The sequence below is a fragment of the Podarcis erhardii genome (genome assembly GCF_964252035.2).
Source record: "Podarcis erhardii genome assembly, chromosome: 2".
Taxonomy (NCBI): Eukaryota; Metazoa; Chordata; class Lepidosauria; order Squamata; family Lacertidae; genus Podarcis; species Podarcis erhardii.
This window is the reverse complement of record NC_138498.1, coordinates 3,276,924-3,291,688: the sequence shown is the minus strand read 5'-3', so window position 1 is coordinate 3,291,688 and position 14,765 is coordinate 3,276,924. Positions and strand designations below refer to the sequence as shown.

Below are 14,765 nucleotides of genomic sequence, written 5' to 3'. Positions count from 1 at the left end.
TCTGTGACTGGTACAGTTCCCATGATGCTTTGTGGGGGGGCATGTGCTTTAAATGTATAGCATGTGCACAGCCACTGGCGCCCTACCCAAGGCCATGTTCAGTTGGCAGCCCTCTTAAAGTGTCAAAATTGCACTGGATGTTGGATCCTCCCTTAGTGGCAGCTAATCTGGACTTCCGGGTTAGCGCCATCGGCAATGGCGGAATTCCTCTGATCCAGAGGAACCCGCTCCGCAAAAATTGGGTCTTGCCGCCGTGGCGAAGGTGGAGACCCTTTAAAAATCCCAGGCGGAGGAAGCCTGGGAACGTGGGATTCGGCTGACACCCTACATGCAAGGAAACCCCTTTTTCGGGGACCTGAAGCAATGTGGGGTGAGCGGCGCGGTGTTTTGAATCGACCGCTATTTTTATGGAGTGAAGCCGCACAGCCGTTGCCGGAGAGCGCTGACTTTTTCCTGGGGACAATTGGACTCTAAACAAGTACCCGTGAGTAGAATGGAAAATTGGGCTAAGAAACACTTTAATTTGGCACTCAGTGGGAAGGTCCTAAACAGGAAGTCCGCCTTCCGCTTTTGTAAATAGTCTGAAGCAAAAATCGTGCAAGCCAAAGTCTGGAAAGTTGTACATAAAGGTTTTAAATTCCTCCTGTTTTGATCATCTAAACCCCTCTTGGAAGCAGGAGTAAAGAGGGGAAATTTGACTGTTCAAGCCTGCAGGAGAGAGAGTAAAGAAAGATAAATTTCCACCGTCTCAAACCTGGGAACGGGGTGTCAGAGACGGAGATTTTTGGTGAAGTTCATTGACTGTGAATGGAACATCTTTTGACAGTTAGTTGAAGAAGAGAAACAAATTGATTCCAATGTTGCCTTTTGCATTTAAAAGAAACAAAAAACCCGAAAAATGAAAGTAATTTTTCTTTGTTGGATCTGCTTTTAAAAGATGGATACAAATAGAAATTGCCTCCTTTAGAGGGAGCTTGTTAAATTGTTGCTGGAGTCGTTCTGGGGATTCTACAGCTGTGGAGATTAGGATCGTGGGATCAGACTGTGACCTTGAACAAAAATGTGTTTGGAAGAAGTTTTGGTGCTTGCTTTTTGCAAGACAAGCGCTTTGTTGGAGCAGATGCATGAGAAGATGGATTTGATGACTGTTGCAGTCAGAAACTTTGGAGAAACAGTGAATATGTATACAGAAACCATCCAGGAGCCAACTCAGGAAGCTGTTTTGATAGAGCAAATGCAAACGCAGAAGATAATGGAGGAGGCTGCTGTTGAACCTCAAGCAACACAAATGGAGAGGCCCATGCCCCTACAGGAGCATAAGCTATTGTTGTTGAAGGCTGAATTTGAAGTGGGCCAGGGGGGGTCTGGAGTTGTGGGGCCCCTTAAGTTTGGAGGGACTTTGAAACATGCTTTCAAATATTTTCTGTTGACTGTGGGGAATGGGACTGTGGGGAATGGGCCGATCTGCTGAGGAGAGATGGAGATATGTTGAGTTGGAACATCCCCGAGACCTACTCCTCAATGAGAAAGGAAAGAAATTAAGAAAGAGATCTACAAAAGACAAGATAAAGTGCAAGTACAAACAAGAAGAAGACCTGCAGAAGGGACATGGAAAAGACTTAAGAGCCTCAGATATAAGATTACCAGGTTGATGGACTAGATGGAATGGACAGTAAGGACTGACATAACCCGAGACCAGGAAGAAGAGACGCTGGAGGAAGATTGGAAGAAAACTTTTAAAAAATTATTTTGGGAATTAGTGTAAAATTAATGAGCATTAGGAAAAATGTTGGAATGAAAATATTTGGCTTTAGCAGAAATGTTATAAGGAATTATGTATAAATAAATATTAAGTTTTAAGTCTTAAGGTATTTTTGGGAAGATAAGGTTAAAATAAACTAAGGTAAACTGAATGACAGAATATAGTGAAAGATGGAAAGGATTTGCTGAGTTAATTAATAGGTTAGACTGTTAAGACAAACTGTTTTAAAAAAATTTGAGAAGGATGGAAAGAATTTGCTGAAATAAATAACTAAACTAGAATACAAAAAGGAAGGTGTGAGGAGGTCGATGAAACAAGTTAATGAAAGATAAAGATATGGAATATTGTGTTTTTATTGTTATTGTTGTATTGATTTTTATGTTTTTTTTTCTCTTTTTCCCCTCTTTTAAGTATTGTTATATATGCTTTGAAAATTTTCTTTTGTTGTTGTTGCTTTCTTCTTTTTTCTTTCTCTGTAATTTTTGAAACTTCTAATAAATATCATTTTAAAAAAAGGGGGGGGAGGGGGGGAAAGCTAATCTGGTACAATATTTTGGGAACTGGGAAATCCCCTATCATGGGGAGACACACAAACATAGCCCAGCTTAGTCATTTGCCAAATACTGATGGTTACAAATTATTTCACACTTTGTTCCCCTTTATCATCTTACAGTTTTTTAAAGGGGGTTGGGGAACCTTTATCAGCCCCATTTCCACATGGGCAGCCTTGGCTTAGGGAAGTACATGCCTGTGGTGGGAGGGGCCAGAGGAGAAAGTGGGCCGAGCAACGGTTGTGACTACAGTGGTACCTCGGGTTACAGATGCTTCAGGTTACAGACACTTCAGGTTACAGACTCCACTAACCCAGAAATAGTACCTTGGGTTAAGAACTTTGCTTCAGGGTGAGAACAGAAATCGCGTGGCGGCGGCAGCAGCAGGAGGAGGCCCCATTAGCTAAAGTGGTACCTCAGGTTAAGAACAGTTTCAGGTGAAGAACGGACCCCTGGAACGAATTAAGTTCTTAACCTGAGGTACCACTGTACCTTCCAGCCACACGAAAGTCAGAGGTTTCCGAGTACACACCCCTCTCCATCCAGGCAAGCAGAGTTTGTGGACGCTTCCCAGTCAAAAAGCACTCCATGAGGGTGCAGAATAGGCTTGGGGAGGGGAGCTGCCTGGGAGAGGAGCCCAGGGAAAGAGCATGTGGCCCAGAGGGCTAGACAGAAAAGCTCAGAGGGCTGCCTTCCCTCGCCAAGGCTGAGCTCCACCCACTCCCATCTTACTCATAGGTGCATCCCAGGTTGTTAGCCATGGACAGCTAATAAGTGAAATTTCCATGTTCTGAACATCAGACATTGGGGGCAAAACCAACATGGGCGGCGGGCGTGGGGGAGAGACTGTTGCCTTTCTGGCCTGCTCATGTGCTTCCTGGCTGGCCACTGTTAGAATCAGGATTCTGGATTAAGCAGATTCGTGGTTTGATCCAGCAGGGCTGCTTTTACATACTCACATTTAAAGCACTGGCTTCTGCATGGGCTTTTTTGTAAAGTGAAATGAGCTGCTAGCCCCCTGCAGACCCATATAAGGTAGATAAAGCATATTTTGTTTGTAAAATATTACAAGCCATCCTTCAAAAGCCACATCTCCAAGCTGCCTAGCAACCCATCAAAGGCCAGCATCCCATCAAAGCTCCCCTCTTCCCCTTTCCTGTGGCTGCCTTTGAAGCCCATTTGGTCCATCCAGGCCCCCACTCTCGGAGCAGTCCTGTTTCTCCGCCACAGCCTTAAAAAATTGGGAGAAAATTGTGTTTCCAGCCATTGGAGCCCATTTGCAAGAAGCTGCTCCCCCTAACCCGGTGTCACAAGCAGTAAGGAAAGGGAAAGGGGAAAGTTCCCAGCTTACCTTCATGGATTCTGATGGTGTCTGATTTGGGGCTGGCATCTCAATGCGCTGCAAAACTGGTGGCAGCCCCTGAGCTGGCCTCCATCTAAAAGCCCTCTGCCCGATTCTTACTGAGAGAGAAGGGAGCTGCAAACTTCCTCGCAGTAAAGAAACCTGAGTGTCTCTTGAGCCTGAGCAGAAACACACCCTCCCTTTTCTCTCTTCCCTCCCTCCCTTCCTTTCTCCCTCCCTCCCTCTCTCTCTGAGATTTTTCCCAGCCCCTTTTCCCTACCCTCCTAATGCAGGGAGTGATGACCACCCCCAAACTGCGTTTCCTGCTGAAAGTATGAAATCTCGTCGAAAGGGAGGGGAGAGAGGAAGAAAGAGTGGGAAATCAGTTCTGCGAGTCAACAGCTGCTGCAGAAAGCAGGGAGAGTTGATCGCCCTGGGTCACTCAGTGTAGCAACGGCCCATATAACGCACAGATGAACCATGCCGATTCCGTTAACCAAGCAGAAGGGTCTGGGGGTGGAAGGGGGCTGACCATGTCTGGAAATCACTCTTCTCTAACTGCTTTATCCCGGATGGGTGGGTCTGATTGGGCTTGTTCAGTGTAGAAGGAAAAGGCACTTCATACATTCTGCAAAACACTCTGCATTTTTATTACTTTGCTTGCTCATTTCAAGGCTGAACCTTGATCGTTATTTTTTAAGTGGCTTTGGTAGGATCTAAGCTCCCAGTCAATTTAACCCACGTGGGGGCCAGGTTGGGGAGATTGCCTACATGGTTATAATTTAGGACAGGCCTGCTAGCTTCTGAAGCAGAGTGGGCCCAAAACACTTTCAGATTGGTGGCAGACTAAACACTGGTATATTAGAGGCAATTCATGGGCTGCTGGATGGACATCCTAGATTTTGGCTAAAATCTGCTGTGACCTGGGAGTCAACTCTGTTGACCATAGCAGGACTTACTTAGGAACAGGCTTGTTCTCCAGCAAACAAGGACTTTCCAAACTCACTGCTGGACCAGATGACCTTTGTAGTCCCTCCCAACTCTACAGTCCTATGATTCTATAATTTTATGATTCTATACACCAGTCAACACTTCCTCCATATGCCCCCAACACTTGAGTACAAGGGCTGTACATTCCATTCAGCATCCTAAGAATCTCCCTCTGTCCCACACCCATTCACTTTTTAAAAATAAAAGTAAGATTGTGGCCCTTACTGCTGCAAAAAGGGGGGGACTTCAAAAGTATATAAGCAACACCCACTGAAATTTCAGAAGCTAGGGAGCTGGGGAAGAGAGATAAATTTCTGTTGGTCAGAGGCAAAGCTTCAGTGATCCCCGATGAGCAAAAGCTGAAGAGGTTGTCCAAAACTATCAAATAGATGCTAGTCTGTCAAATCTATACAGGATGAACGATTTGGTTTTCTGGGCAGTTTGGATAACATTAGTGCAAAAGGTTCAGTTTTCAGTACAGAGGGCATGCCAACCCCTTGCTACAATAAAAACTGCCTGCTTTTGAATCTGGGAGAGCTTCTGCCAGTCTGTGTAGACAATACTGGGCTGGATGGAGCAATGGCCAAACACAATATAATACAGCTTTCTAGGTTCCATTTAAAAAACAAAAAAAATTCAACAGCATCCAAAGAAGTGTGGCACATCCATGGAGTATTTTAATGGACCCCGCCAGGGTTGCCATGGTCTATGTTTGGGGACTTTGGTGCTGACATACGGAAAATTTCTCCTGCTGCACAGTGAGTAATTGCACACTGAACAGCTTCCCTTGTGCTAAAATGGAGCCTCCCAGGGCAACTTAAAAGTAGCCTCCCTGTGGTATTCTGTAGCCTGCCAGCCAGCCAGCCTTGAGCAATGGTCTTGGTGTTTTTTTAAAAGTAGCAGAAGTCCGGGTTGGGCCCATTAAAATTCCACAAAACTGAAAGGTTTTACAGCATACGTTAAGGTCTCCCCCAAATAATCACTGGTGCACAGCCTCAGCAGCTTTTAATCAGATCCTGGATTTAGCTAACTTCTAAAACACCCCCTCCAAAGAATCCTGGGAACTGAAGTTTATTAAGGATGATGGGAACTATAGCACTATGAGGGGCGATCTACAACTTCCAGGATTCTTGGTGTGGGTATGTAGGTGCTTTGAATGCACTTTAAATATCTGGTATGTACACAGCCCTGTGTCTAACAGGTCTCTCTTTCTCTCTCTCCTGTCTGCTCTATTTGTATTTGTGAATGAACAAGTCCTTTCCCACCCATCTCCTATCTACCTGCATTGAATTCTCTGCCGCCTCGACAGATGTGGACCCTTCAGTCCTGCACTACGAGTGCAACATGCCTAGCGCTTACGATGACTCCCTAGTGGCCTTCCAATCCTCAGCCTGGCCTCTTGTCCTCAGGCAAAGGAAGTGCTGATAGCACTCGGGAGACCCACACCCTTTCCTCCCCTGGGCTCTGGCCCTTGGCAGAGTCCTCCCCTCCTTTCCTGAATCCTTAGTCCAGAACCAGCTGAACCAGGAAGCTGAAGGCCTGAGCCCTGTCAGGAAGGAGAAGGCTAAGTCACAGCTCTTGTCAACAACTGTTCCCAACTGCAGGGCTTAAGAGAAAGTTGCCTCTGGCCTTGCTCATCTTGTTGACTTTCTATGCTCATATACTGCGTTCTTATAGTGACCAGCATGCCAGCTCAATTTTTTTTTGCTTTTAAAGGGACACCATGGCTTCATTTGGACCAGGGAATGGTTCTAGGGACTGCTTTCAGTTTCAGCATCATGGCTCAATATGAATGGACGGAAGGGTTTCTGAGTGGGGAGAGTGCTCTTGCGCTCAGCTGCTGCTTGTGGGTTTCCCACTGGGGTACCTGCTTGGCCGCTGTGAGAACCGGACTGGATGCTGGACTAGATGGGCCACTGGCCGGATCCAGCAGAGCTCTTCTTAGGAGTGGGTGCAGAGTGCTTTCTTTTCAACATCAGTCACTAACCACTGGGAGTATCCATTCACATTGGGGCTCCCAGATAGACTGGAGTGCTGAGTTTTTCCTCCCTTCTTCCTTTACCTGTAGTATTGCCACCTGATAGAAAGAACAAGCCCAGCCTGCTCTGGTGCCTCTAACAGCATCCTGATCTGCAGGCATTAGACAAGGAGGCTTTTCATAGCACAAAGGTAAACAAAGATGTTATGCTGCTGTTTCTCTTGTTGAGAAACAAAATCCGGCTCATTTTAGCGGTGTGATGTTGGCTTTCTAATGTGCTTTCAAATCACTTGGAGGGGATTAGTTATTATATAAATATAGTGGGGTTTTATTTTTTCTTTAAACTACCTTCTGCTGATAAAGAAATAGGAGCAAGGGAGGGTTTGTTTAACATAGTTACAGGACTTCTCTCACACATAGTGTCGGTTATTAACTGAATTAAAAACTTCCCCTATGTTTAACAAGGTCTTCAAAAAGAAATTGAAATTGTGTGTCAAGGAAAGACAATTACTGAAGCCTGCAGAATTTTGTGGCATAAGCACATTTGCAGGCACTTGATTGCTTTGAATAATTAGTCATGCAGAGGTGCAATGAGCTACACGTGGCCCTTAAGCCTTACCCTGACCACTGAAAATGTTAATAATCTTCTCCTACTACTGCTCTGCCTTCAGGTTTCACTACAAATTTATGACAAATTCAATAAAGACCAGAAACTTTTTTCATTTAAAATCAAACTAGATTCCCAAGATGCTGAATTTTGTTCCCAGTGCCAATTTCTGGTGTGGATATTCTACAATTCCATTATGATGCATGAAAAAACCCAAATCATGTGTCCATACCAGTGGTGGCGAACCTATGGCACACATGCCAGAGAGGGCACTCCGAGTCCTCTCTGTGGGTGTTAGGTTGTGGGTGAACATATCAGACGACAGCGATTCTTCAAACAGCTCCTTTTTATTTACAGGCCAGAACTGAACTGAAGGGTTCAGCCAGCCTGCTTATATAGAGCTCCACTAGAATACAACAGTAACCATTTTCTGTAACTATCCAATCGCTGAACGTCACTTTCGATCCCTTATTTGCATATGTGGACCTGAACTATCTACAGTATCCCCCTGCTGGCCCAGGGTGAGAACTTCAGTACATAACAGTGGGCACGTGCGCCATCGCCCCAGCAGGAGGGGGGGGAGGGAGGAGGAGAGGAGGGGTCTCGTGTGCTGTCCAAAGCCAGCGGCACCAGGGCCTGGGGGGCGAGCGAGGGGCTGAGCAGGCATGACTTTTGATGCGCCAGGGCCTCCTGCCAGTCTGTTTTTCCTACTCTGGAGTAAGCCGCCTTGAGTTCAGCAGGGCTTAACTCCCAGGTCAGTAAGCGTATAAAGACGCCAACCTAAGACTGGGCTGCTGGGTTTGCATGTTTGCTGGGCTTCCCACGGAAGCCAACAGAGAAATTCATTCCGTGGAGGCTGCGCTCAAACGGCAGCCAAAGAAACGGCAAAATATAATAATAATAATAATAATAATAATAATAATAATAATAATAGTAATAATAATAATAATAATAATAATAATATTTATACCCCGTCCATCTCGCTGGGTTTATTTATTTATATTTATTTGTATGTGCGCATGCAGACAATCATTACTATCTCAAATTAAAAATTGGAAGAGGGTGGCTCTCAGTACAGCCCTCCAGTGTACACGAGCGGCCAAAATTATGGAACCTTCTGGAAAAAATGTATTTCTGAGATGTGATGGCCCATTACACCACTTTGTTTGGGAGTAATACCAGTGCTTTTTTCCTGTGGGGACACAGGGGGACGCATACCCCTAAATATTTTGTGAATTTAACGGGAGAAGAATTTCACTATATTTATTTTTCCCAATTTGAACTGTATTTATTTCCCCCTGGTGGTGATTTTCTTGACTCAAAATGAGAGTACCCCTAAACATTTTTTTTTAGAAAAAAAGCACTGAAATTACATATCAATGAAAAGATAATTTAATGAAGAATGTAATGCAATAACTTTTATGAGGGATTATTTATTACAACAGCAGTCCTAAAGAAGAAACGTGAAACACACAGAAAAAATGAGATATACAGGTTAAATTGCCGTGTTGGCACTTTGCGATAAATAAGTGGGTTTTGGGTTGCAGTTTGGGCACTTGGTCTCTGAAAGGTTCGCCATCACTGGTCTATTCCATGATACAATAAATTCCATGTTTTTGTTACATTCTCCTAGGTGAAGAGTACAGCGCTCTCTTCATTTGCTTATAACAGAAAGAATACTGCCCCTTCTTCACAAACGCCCCTCTCAAATAGCAGTGTATATTGAGTCTATTCATCTCAATTAACTTCTAGTGTTGAACATGGCCAAAGGGGGGGGGGGGGCAGGGAATCCTCTCACAGCTGCTGTGGAGAGATCATGAATGCCTTTGTGGAAATCAGAGCGCGCCACCTTCTGGCCAGGTACCAAACTGCACTGGGAATAAATGACGCTGGAAGAGAACGCTTTTTCCGTGCTAGCTGTCTTCTCTGGAATGCCTATCATTTCTCCAACTCAGTTATTATCCAGATGACAATACTACCAGGCTGCTGCATTGCACAGTATTTGCCACCCAGCTTTGTCGCCATTTCTGCAATGATGAACACAATAGCTTTGGAGTGGAAATGCATTACTGGTTCAGGCAGTGGGGGTGATGGAAGATCATTAGTAGGTGGTGTCTGGGGTTGCATCCTTCCTTATAGCTGGAGTCTGCTTCTTTAAAAAATAAGATGTAGTGATATCATGCTGGTTTTGCACTAAAACATGGGAGCACAAATATATAGACAGCTCCCCCGCTTTCTACTCTCCAGTCTTGGGCATTGAGAATAGAAAGTCTTATAACAGCATCATCAGTGTAATGTATTGTTACAAAGGCTACACACCACCCCCAGTATCTACCAAACAGTAGCTATGTGCAGGTTCCCACATCCAGAATGAAGCTTGATCGGCCATAAACTCAGCATGTAGTGCACAAGCAGCAAATGACAGTACAGTGGCAAACTGGGATAAAAACCACAACACCACACACAGCCGCCACCAACCACAAGAGGCACTGTAAGGAACTGCCAAAAACTGTTACAAACATTCACAGATTTAAGCCGCTAACCAGTCCCTGCAAAATCATCAGCCTCTCAGTCTTGACCTGCCAGCCTTCCCCATTTGGCCCATGAGACCATCTGGCCAAGCTACGCCCAACCACCTTACACCTGATGCCATACATGTTAAGGGCAGCGCATGGCCCAAAGGCAGAGGTTCTCCAGAGCCCCCTTGAGCAACTTCGAAGGCACCCTGCAATCTGTCAGAAGTCCTTCAAGTGCTGCACAAAGCAGGAGCTCAGCACTAAGCAAGATTATGCCCTGCCCCTGTATTGATAGATGTGAAGGGATAGTGATCCTGTTTGTTTAATTTTATTTATCATTTTCCATTTTAAATCAAGCAAAAAAGATATTGTTTTACATCAGATTTCAATACTCCATTTTGACCTCCCTCCCCCTTTCTTATATTGATTTGCCATCAAATTGCTTATATTAGTAATATCTTTACTGCATTTCCTAATTTAAGCCTAATTATTAGTTGTCCCATATATTCAAAATTGGTTTTTATCTCACTGATAGTGATCCTGTTTGGTCTAGGGATACATGGATCTTTTGCACCTGAACCCACTGCTAAGTGTGCTGCTGCTTTGAAGTCCCAACTTTGGGACTTCAAAGCACCAAATCCCCTGGCATCATTTGTGACATCATATGATTGACAGGTGAGTGAACTCACCCATCTGTCAAATTTGGCTTTTAAGGCAGATCCTGATAAATATTTGTCACTGTGGAACCAAAAATATTCCCTTTTCCTAGAGCATCACATTCAAAAAGCTTGAGAAAGAATATCGCCTGTCATTAGCTCCCACTGATGAAACATCAGCTATCCATCCTGTAGTGTTAAGAAGCTATCTGACCAGCAATAGGACTGAGCAGTTAATTTGAAATGTTGAGCTGTTTCTGTCTGAGAAGACCTGATACATGCCACTATTTTGCAGGAAGGATTCAAGCACAAACCAGAAATGCATTGAAAAGTTTGGAATGTATGGATTATTAATGGGAAGATGTATAAATGCCCCATAAGCAAATCAGGATGAATGCTCACAGTCATAGAATTGGCTCATAAACAAATCAGAACAAATGCTCAATAAAGACTGGATACTGTCTAACCACAGTGCAAGCTTTGTGAGAGCAAAGCAGAATGAATGTTTAACAACGGGGTCATCTGGAGCAGGGGTCAGCAAACTTTTTTGGAGGGGACCGGTTCACCATCCCCCAGACCTAGTGGCGGGCTGGACTGCGCACGTGGCAGATGGGACTTCTCTCTCTCCCCCCTCTCCCCAAGCCCCTCCCCTCCCCCTGCCTGCCTCCTCCACCGCTCTGCCTGTGATTGGGAGTCGGCAGTGGTGGTGGCACCTCTTCTTTCCAGGCCAGTTTCCCCGGGTGCCAGGAGCGGGGCCATCAGGTGTGCCAAGCTCCAGCCCACAGCACGGCCATGGGGAGAGGCTTCCTATCAAAGCCCAGCCCCTTTCCTCCACAGGGCGGGGAGAAGCCAGGAAGAGGGAGGGAGGAGGGAGAAGACGCCACCACAGTGAGGGGGGGGGGGAATTGCAAAAAAATGGTGCCCAATTTTTTTTTTAAAAAAAGGGCTATCATGCCGATCCAAGCGGCGATTGCAGAACCGTTCACAGGCCGGATCCAGAGGGCAATTGGGCCTGCGGGCCTTAGTTTGCCGACCCCTGATCTGGAGGAACCCTGAGACAGAGGCCACTTCCCCCAATTCTGTTTCTGTTGCCTCTGTTGGTTGATTTTGGTATTGATATTGTCATTTTTGACTGCATGTGGTTGAAGGCGGTGGAATCAGGTTCACTAGGGCAAATGGGGCACTGCCCCACCAACCTGAGTCTGCCCTCAAACAGCCCCCACCCACCAGCCCTTTTACTTACAAACAACCAGGGGCGGGCAGGGAGTGGGGGTTGACACTGCCTGTCAGCTTAGCCTCAGTTTCATACTTGTAGAGTTCAGCAGGGAGGTGGATGGGAACAGAGCTAGAATAGATTCAGGTAGGTAGCTGTGTTGGTCTGACGCAACTGAAATAAAAATTTTAAAAATTAAAAATTGTCTAGTAGCACTTTATAGACCAAGAAGTTGCACGAAAGCTTATACCAAAACAAACTTAGTTGGTCTATAAGGTACTACTAGACATTTTTATATATATATATAGAATTAGACTATGTTTGCTGTTAGTGTCAGTGCCTCTGACTCCACCTCCCTTGACCTCCCTGCCTTCCGCCCTGTCATTCACAACACTGGTTGTGGGTCTGCTTGCCAGAAGGAACTTCTATTTTGGGAGAAATGATGAAATGATATCTTCCATTATCTCTTTATCTGCAGCCAGATCTCCCTTTTATGCTTTGAAAGCTGCTTAGGTGTGTGTGTGGAGGGGGGCGGAATCATTGCATGAGGCTGAAGTGGAAGAGTGCTTAACTCTTCCCCTGTCTGCTCCGCCCCCCTCCAAACTGCCCTGCCAAGGACTTCCCACCCATGGGCGTAGCCCAAAGGGGCAGCTGCTCCCCTAAGATCAAGTAAATAAATAAAAATACTTAACTGAGTTACAGTGGCGTAGCGTGGGGGGTGCAGGGGGGGCCGGCCACACCGGGCACAGCATCTGGGGGTTAGGGTTAGGGGGCGCAAATCCACGGGTTAGGGGCGCAAATTACTTGCCTTGCCCCGGGTGCTGACAACCCACGCTACGCCACTGCTGAGTTAGTTAAGCCTGCCCCTCCTAACATAAATCCTGGCTATGCCCATGTTCCCACTGTGCAGTGGGGGGGGGGGAGCAACTTGGAGAAGGGAAGCTGGAGGAGGGCAGAATTAAGTCTTTCCCTGCACCCACCCTCCCTCCTCTGCCTCCCACTCTCCTCTAACTAATAGCTTCTCATTTAAACGGACCATTGGGTTGCCACCCTGCCCATTTGGGCCTAAGGCAAACCTTCTGCTGGCTGTGGTTATGGAGTGGAAGGGGAAATCCACCTTCAAGTCCATTCTTGAAGAGAGAGGAGAGCATCAATTCTGTGTGGCCGGCTAGCTATGAATCATAGAATCATAGAATCATAGAATCATAGAATCATAGAGTTGGAAGAGACCACAAGGGCCATCGAGTCCAACCCCCTGCCAAGCAGGAAACACCATCAGAGCACTCCTGACATATGGTTGTCAAGCCTCTGCTTAAAGACCTCCAAAGAAGGAGACTCCACCACACTCCTGGGCAGCAAATTCCACTGTCGAACAGCTCTCACTGTCAGGAAGTTCTTCCTAATGTTTAGGTGGAATCTTTTTTCTTGTAGTTTGGAACCATTGCTCTGTGTCCGCTTCTCTGGAGCAGCAGAAAACAACCTTTCTCCCTCCTCTATGTGACATCCTTTTATATATTTGAACATGGCTATCATATCACCCCTTAACCTCCTCTTCTCCAGGCTAAACATGCCCAGCTCCCTTAGCCGTTCCTCATAAGGCATCGTTTCCAGGCCTTTGACCATTTTGGTTGCCCTCCTCTGGACATGTTCCAGTTTGTCAGTGTCCTTCTTGAACTGTGGTGCCCAGAACTGGACACAGTACTCCAGGTGAGGTCTGACCAGAGCAGAATACAGTGGCACTATTACTTCCCTTGATCTAGATGCAATACTCCTATTGATGCAGCCCAGAATTGCATTGGCTTTTTTAGCTGCCGCGTCACACTGTTGGCTCATGTCAAGTTTGTGGTCAACCAAGACTCCTAGATCCTTTTCACATGTACTGCTCTCAAACCAGGTGTCACCCATCTTGTATTTGTGCCTCTCATTTTTTTTGCCCAAGTGCAATACTTTACATTTCTATGGGGGCACTTCAAAAGATCAAGAGCCCCAATGTTTTCTGCTTGTTACCCTTCCCAGTTAATCTTTGGTGGTGGCTGAAGAAGATTTTAATCCACATTTGAATTGGCTCTTACCCTCAGAGCTCTGAAGTTAATCCTTAAACCACAACCTTTTACTAAATGCACAGAGTCTGGTGATGGGGATGCTGCTGGCTGCTAAAGGGTTAACACAGCTATTTGGGTGAATGGAGAGTTAACCTCTGGCTGTTCCCTTGTGATAGGAGAAGGAGGAGGAAGGGGGGATATTTTGGCAGCTTCCAACTGTCTAGCATAGACGTCTCCTAGCCCTGTGTGATTCCAGGACCCCCCAAGCAGACAATGGCTCCTAGGGGCTTGGGGCAGTCATTTATTTCTTTCCCAGGCCTCTTAACGGAAAGGGGAAAAGTAAGTAGGGTGGGAGTGGAAACTGCACCGCAGGAACTATGCACAAGTTCCAGTTGCTGGGGGTTAGAGTTGTGGGTTTCCCATGGGCATCTGGTTGGCCCCTGTGACAGCAGGATGCTGGACTTAGAAGCATAGAATTGTAGAGTTGGAAGGGACCATGAGGGTCATGTAGTCCACCCCCTGCAATGCAGGAATCTTTCCCCCAATGCCTGACCTGAGATCAAGAGCCTCATACTCTACTGACTGAGCTGTTCCTTTGGTCTGATCTGGTGGGGCTTGTCTTACTGCCCTGTTCCCCCCTGCTCCAGATGACCTCCAGCATTCATCCCGATTTGCTTATGCAAAGTGTACATGGTGGTTGGAATCTGCCTGGTCTTCACTGATTCTGCTTTCTTTATAGCAGCACAGTTATATGAAAATCAACATTAGTTCTGCATTCACCCTGATTTGCTTGTGAGGCCTTTAGTCATTTGTTCATCCCGCACTTTGCAAACCAATGGGGAAATGCAATTGTTATGAGAATAAAGATCTCAAATATATAAATTAAATGTTCATAAATTTACAAGGCAAACACATACATAAGTATATAAACCACATGTCTGAAATAGTACAGGAGAGCAATCCTGAAACCATTTTGACTCTATCTGCGCCCTGTCCCTGCCTGGCTCGCAAGCGCCTACCCCCCCCCATCAGTGGCGGAAACTGGGTGAGTGCAGAGGGAGCCCCTGGTGTTGACAGGCAGGGGCGGGGGCAGGGTGGGCATGGAGGG

General features: G+C 46.0%; 1 protein-coding gene across 3 annotated transcripts in view; it reads right to left on the bottom strand.

The window, feature by feature from the left end:
* The window catches only part of TNS2 (tensin 2), a 123,413-nt gene that overhangs the window by 86,868 nt on the left and 21,780 nt on the right, over positions 1-14,765 (bottom strand). Inside the window, exon 1 of one of the 3 annotated variants that reach the window (XM_081851668.1) lies at positions 3,665-3,844. The exons of 1 other annotated variant lie outside the window; for it this stretch is intronic. In XM_081851668.1, coding sequence (XP_081707794.1) covers positions 3,665-3,703 — 39 coding nt within the window. In that variant the 5' untranslated portion in view covers positions 3,704-3,844. Of the gene's footprint in view, positions 1-3,664; positions 3,845-14,765 lie in introns of those variants that run through there. One more of the 3 variants, XM_081851669.1, reaches the window with a different exon arrangement.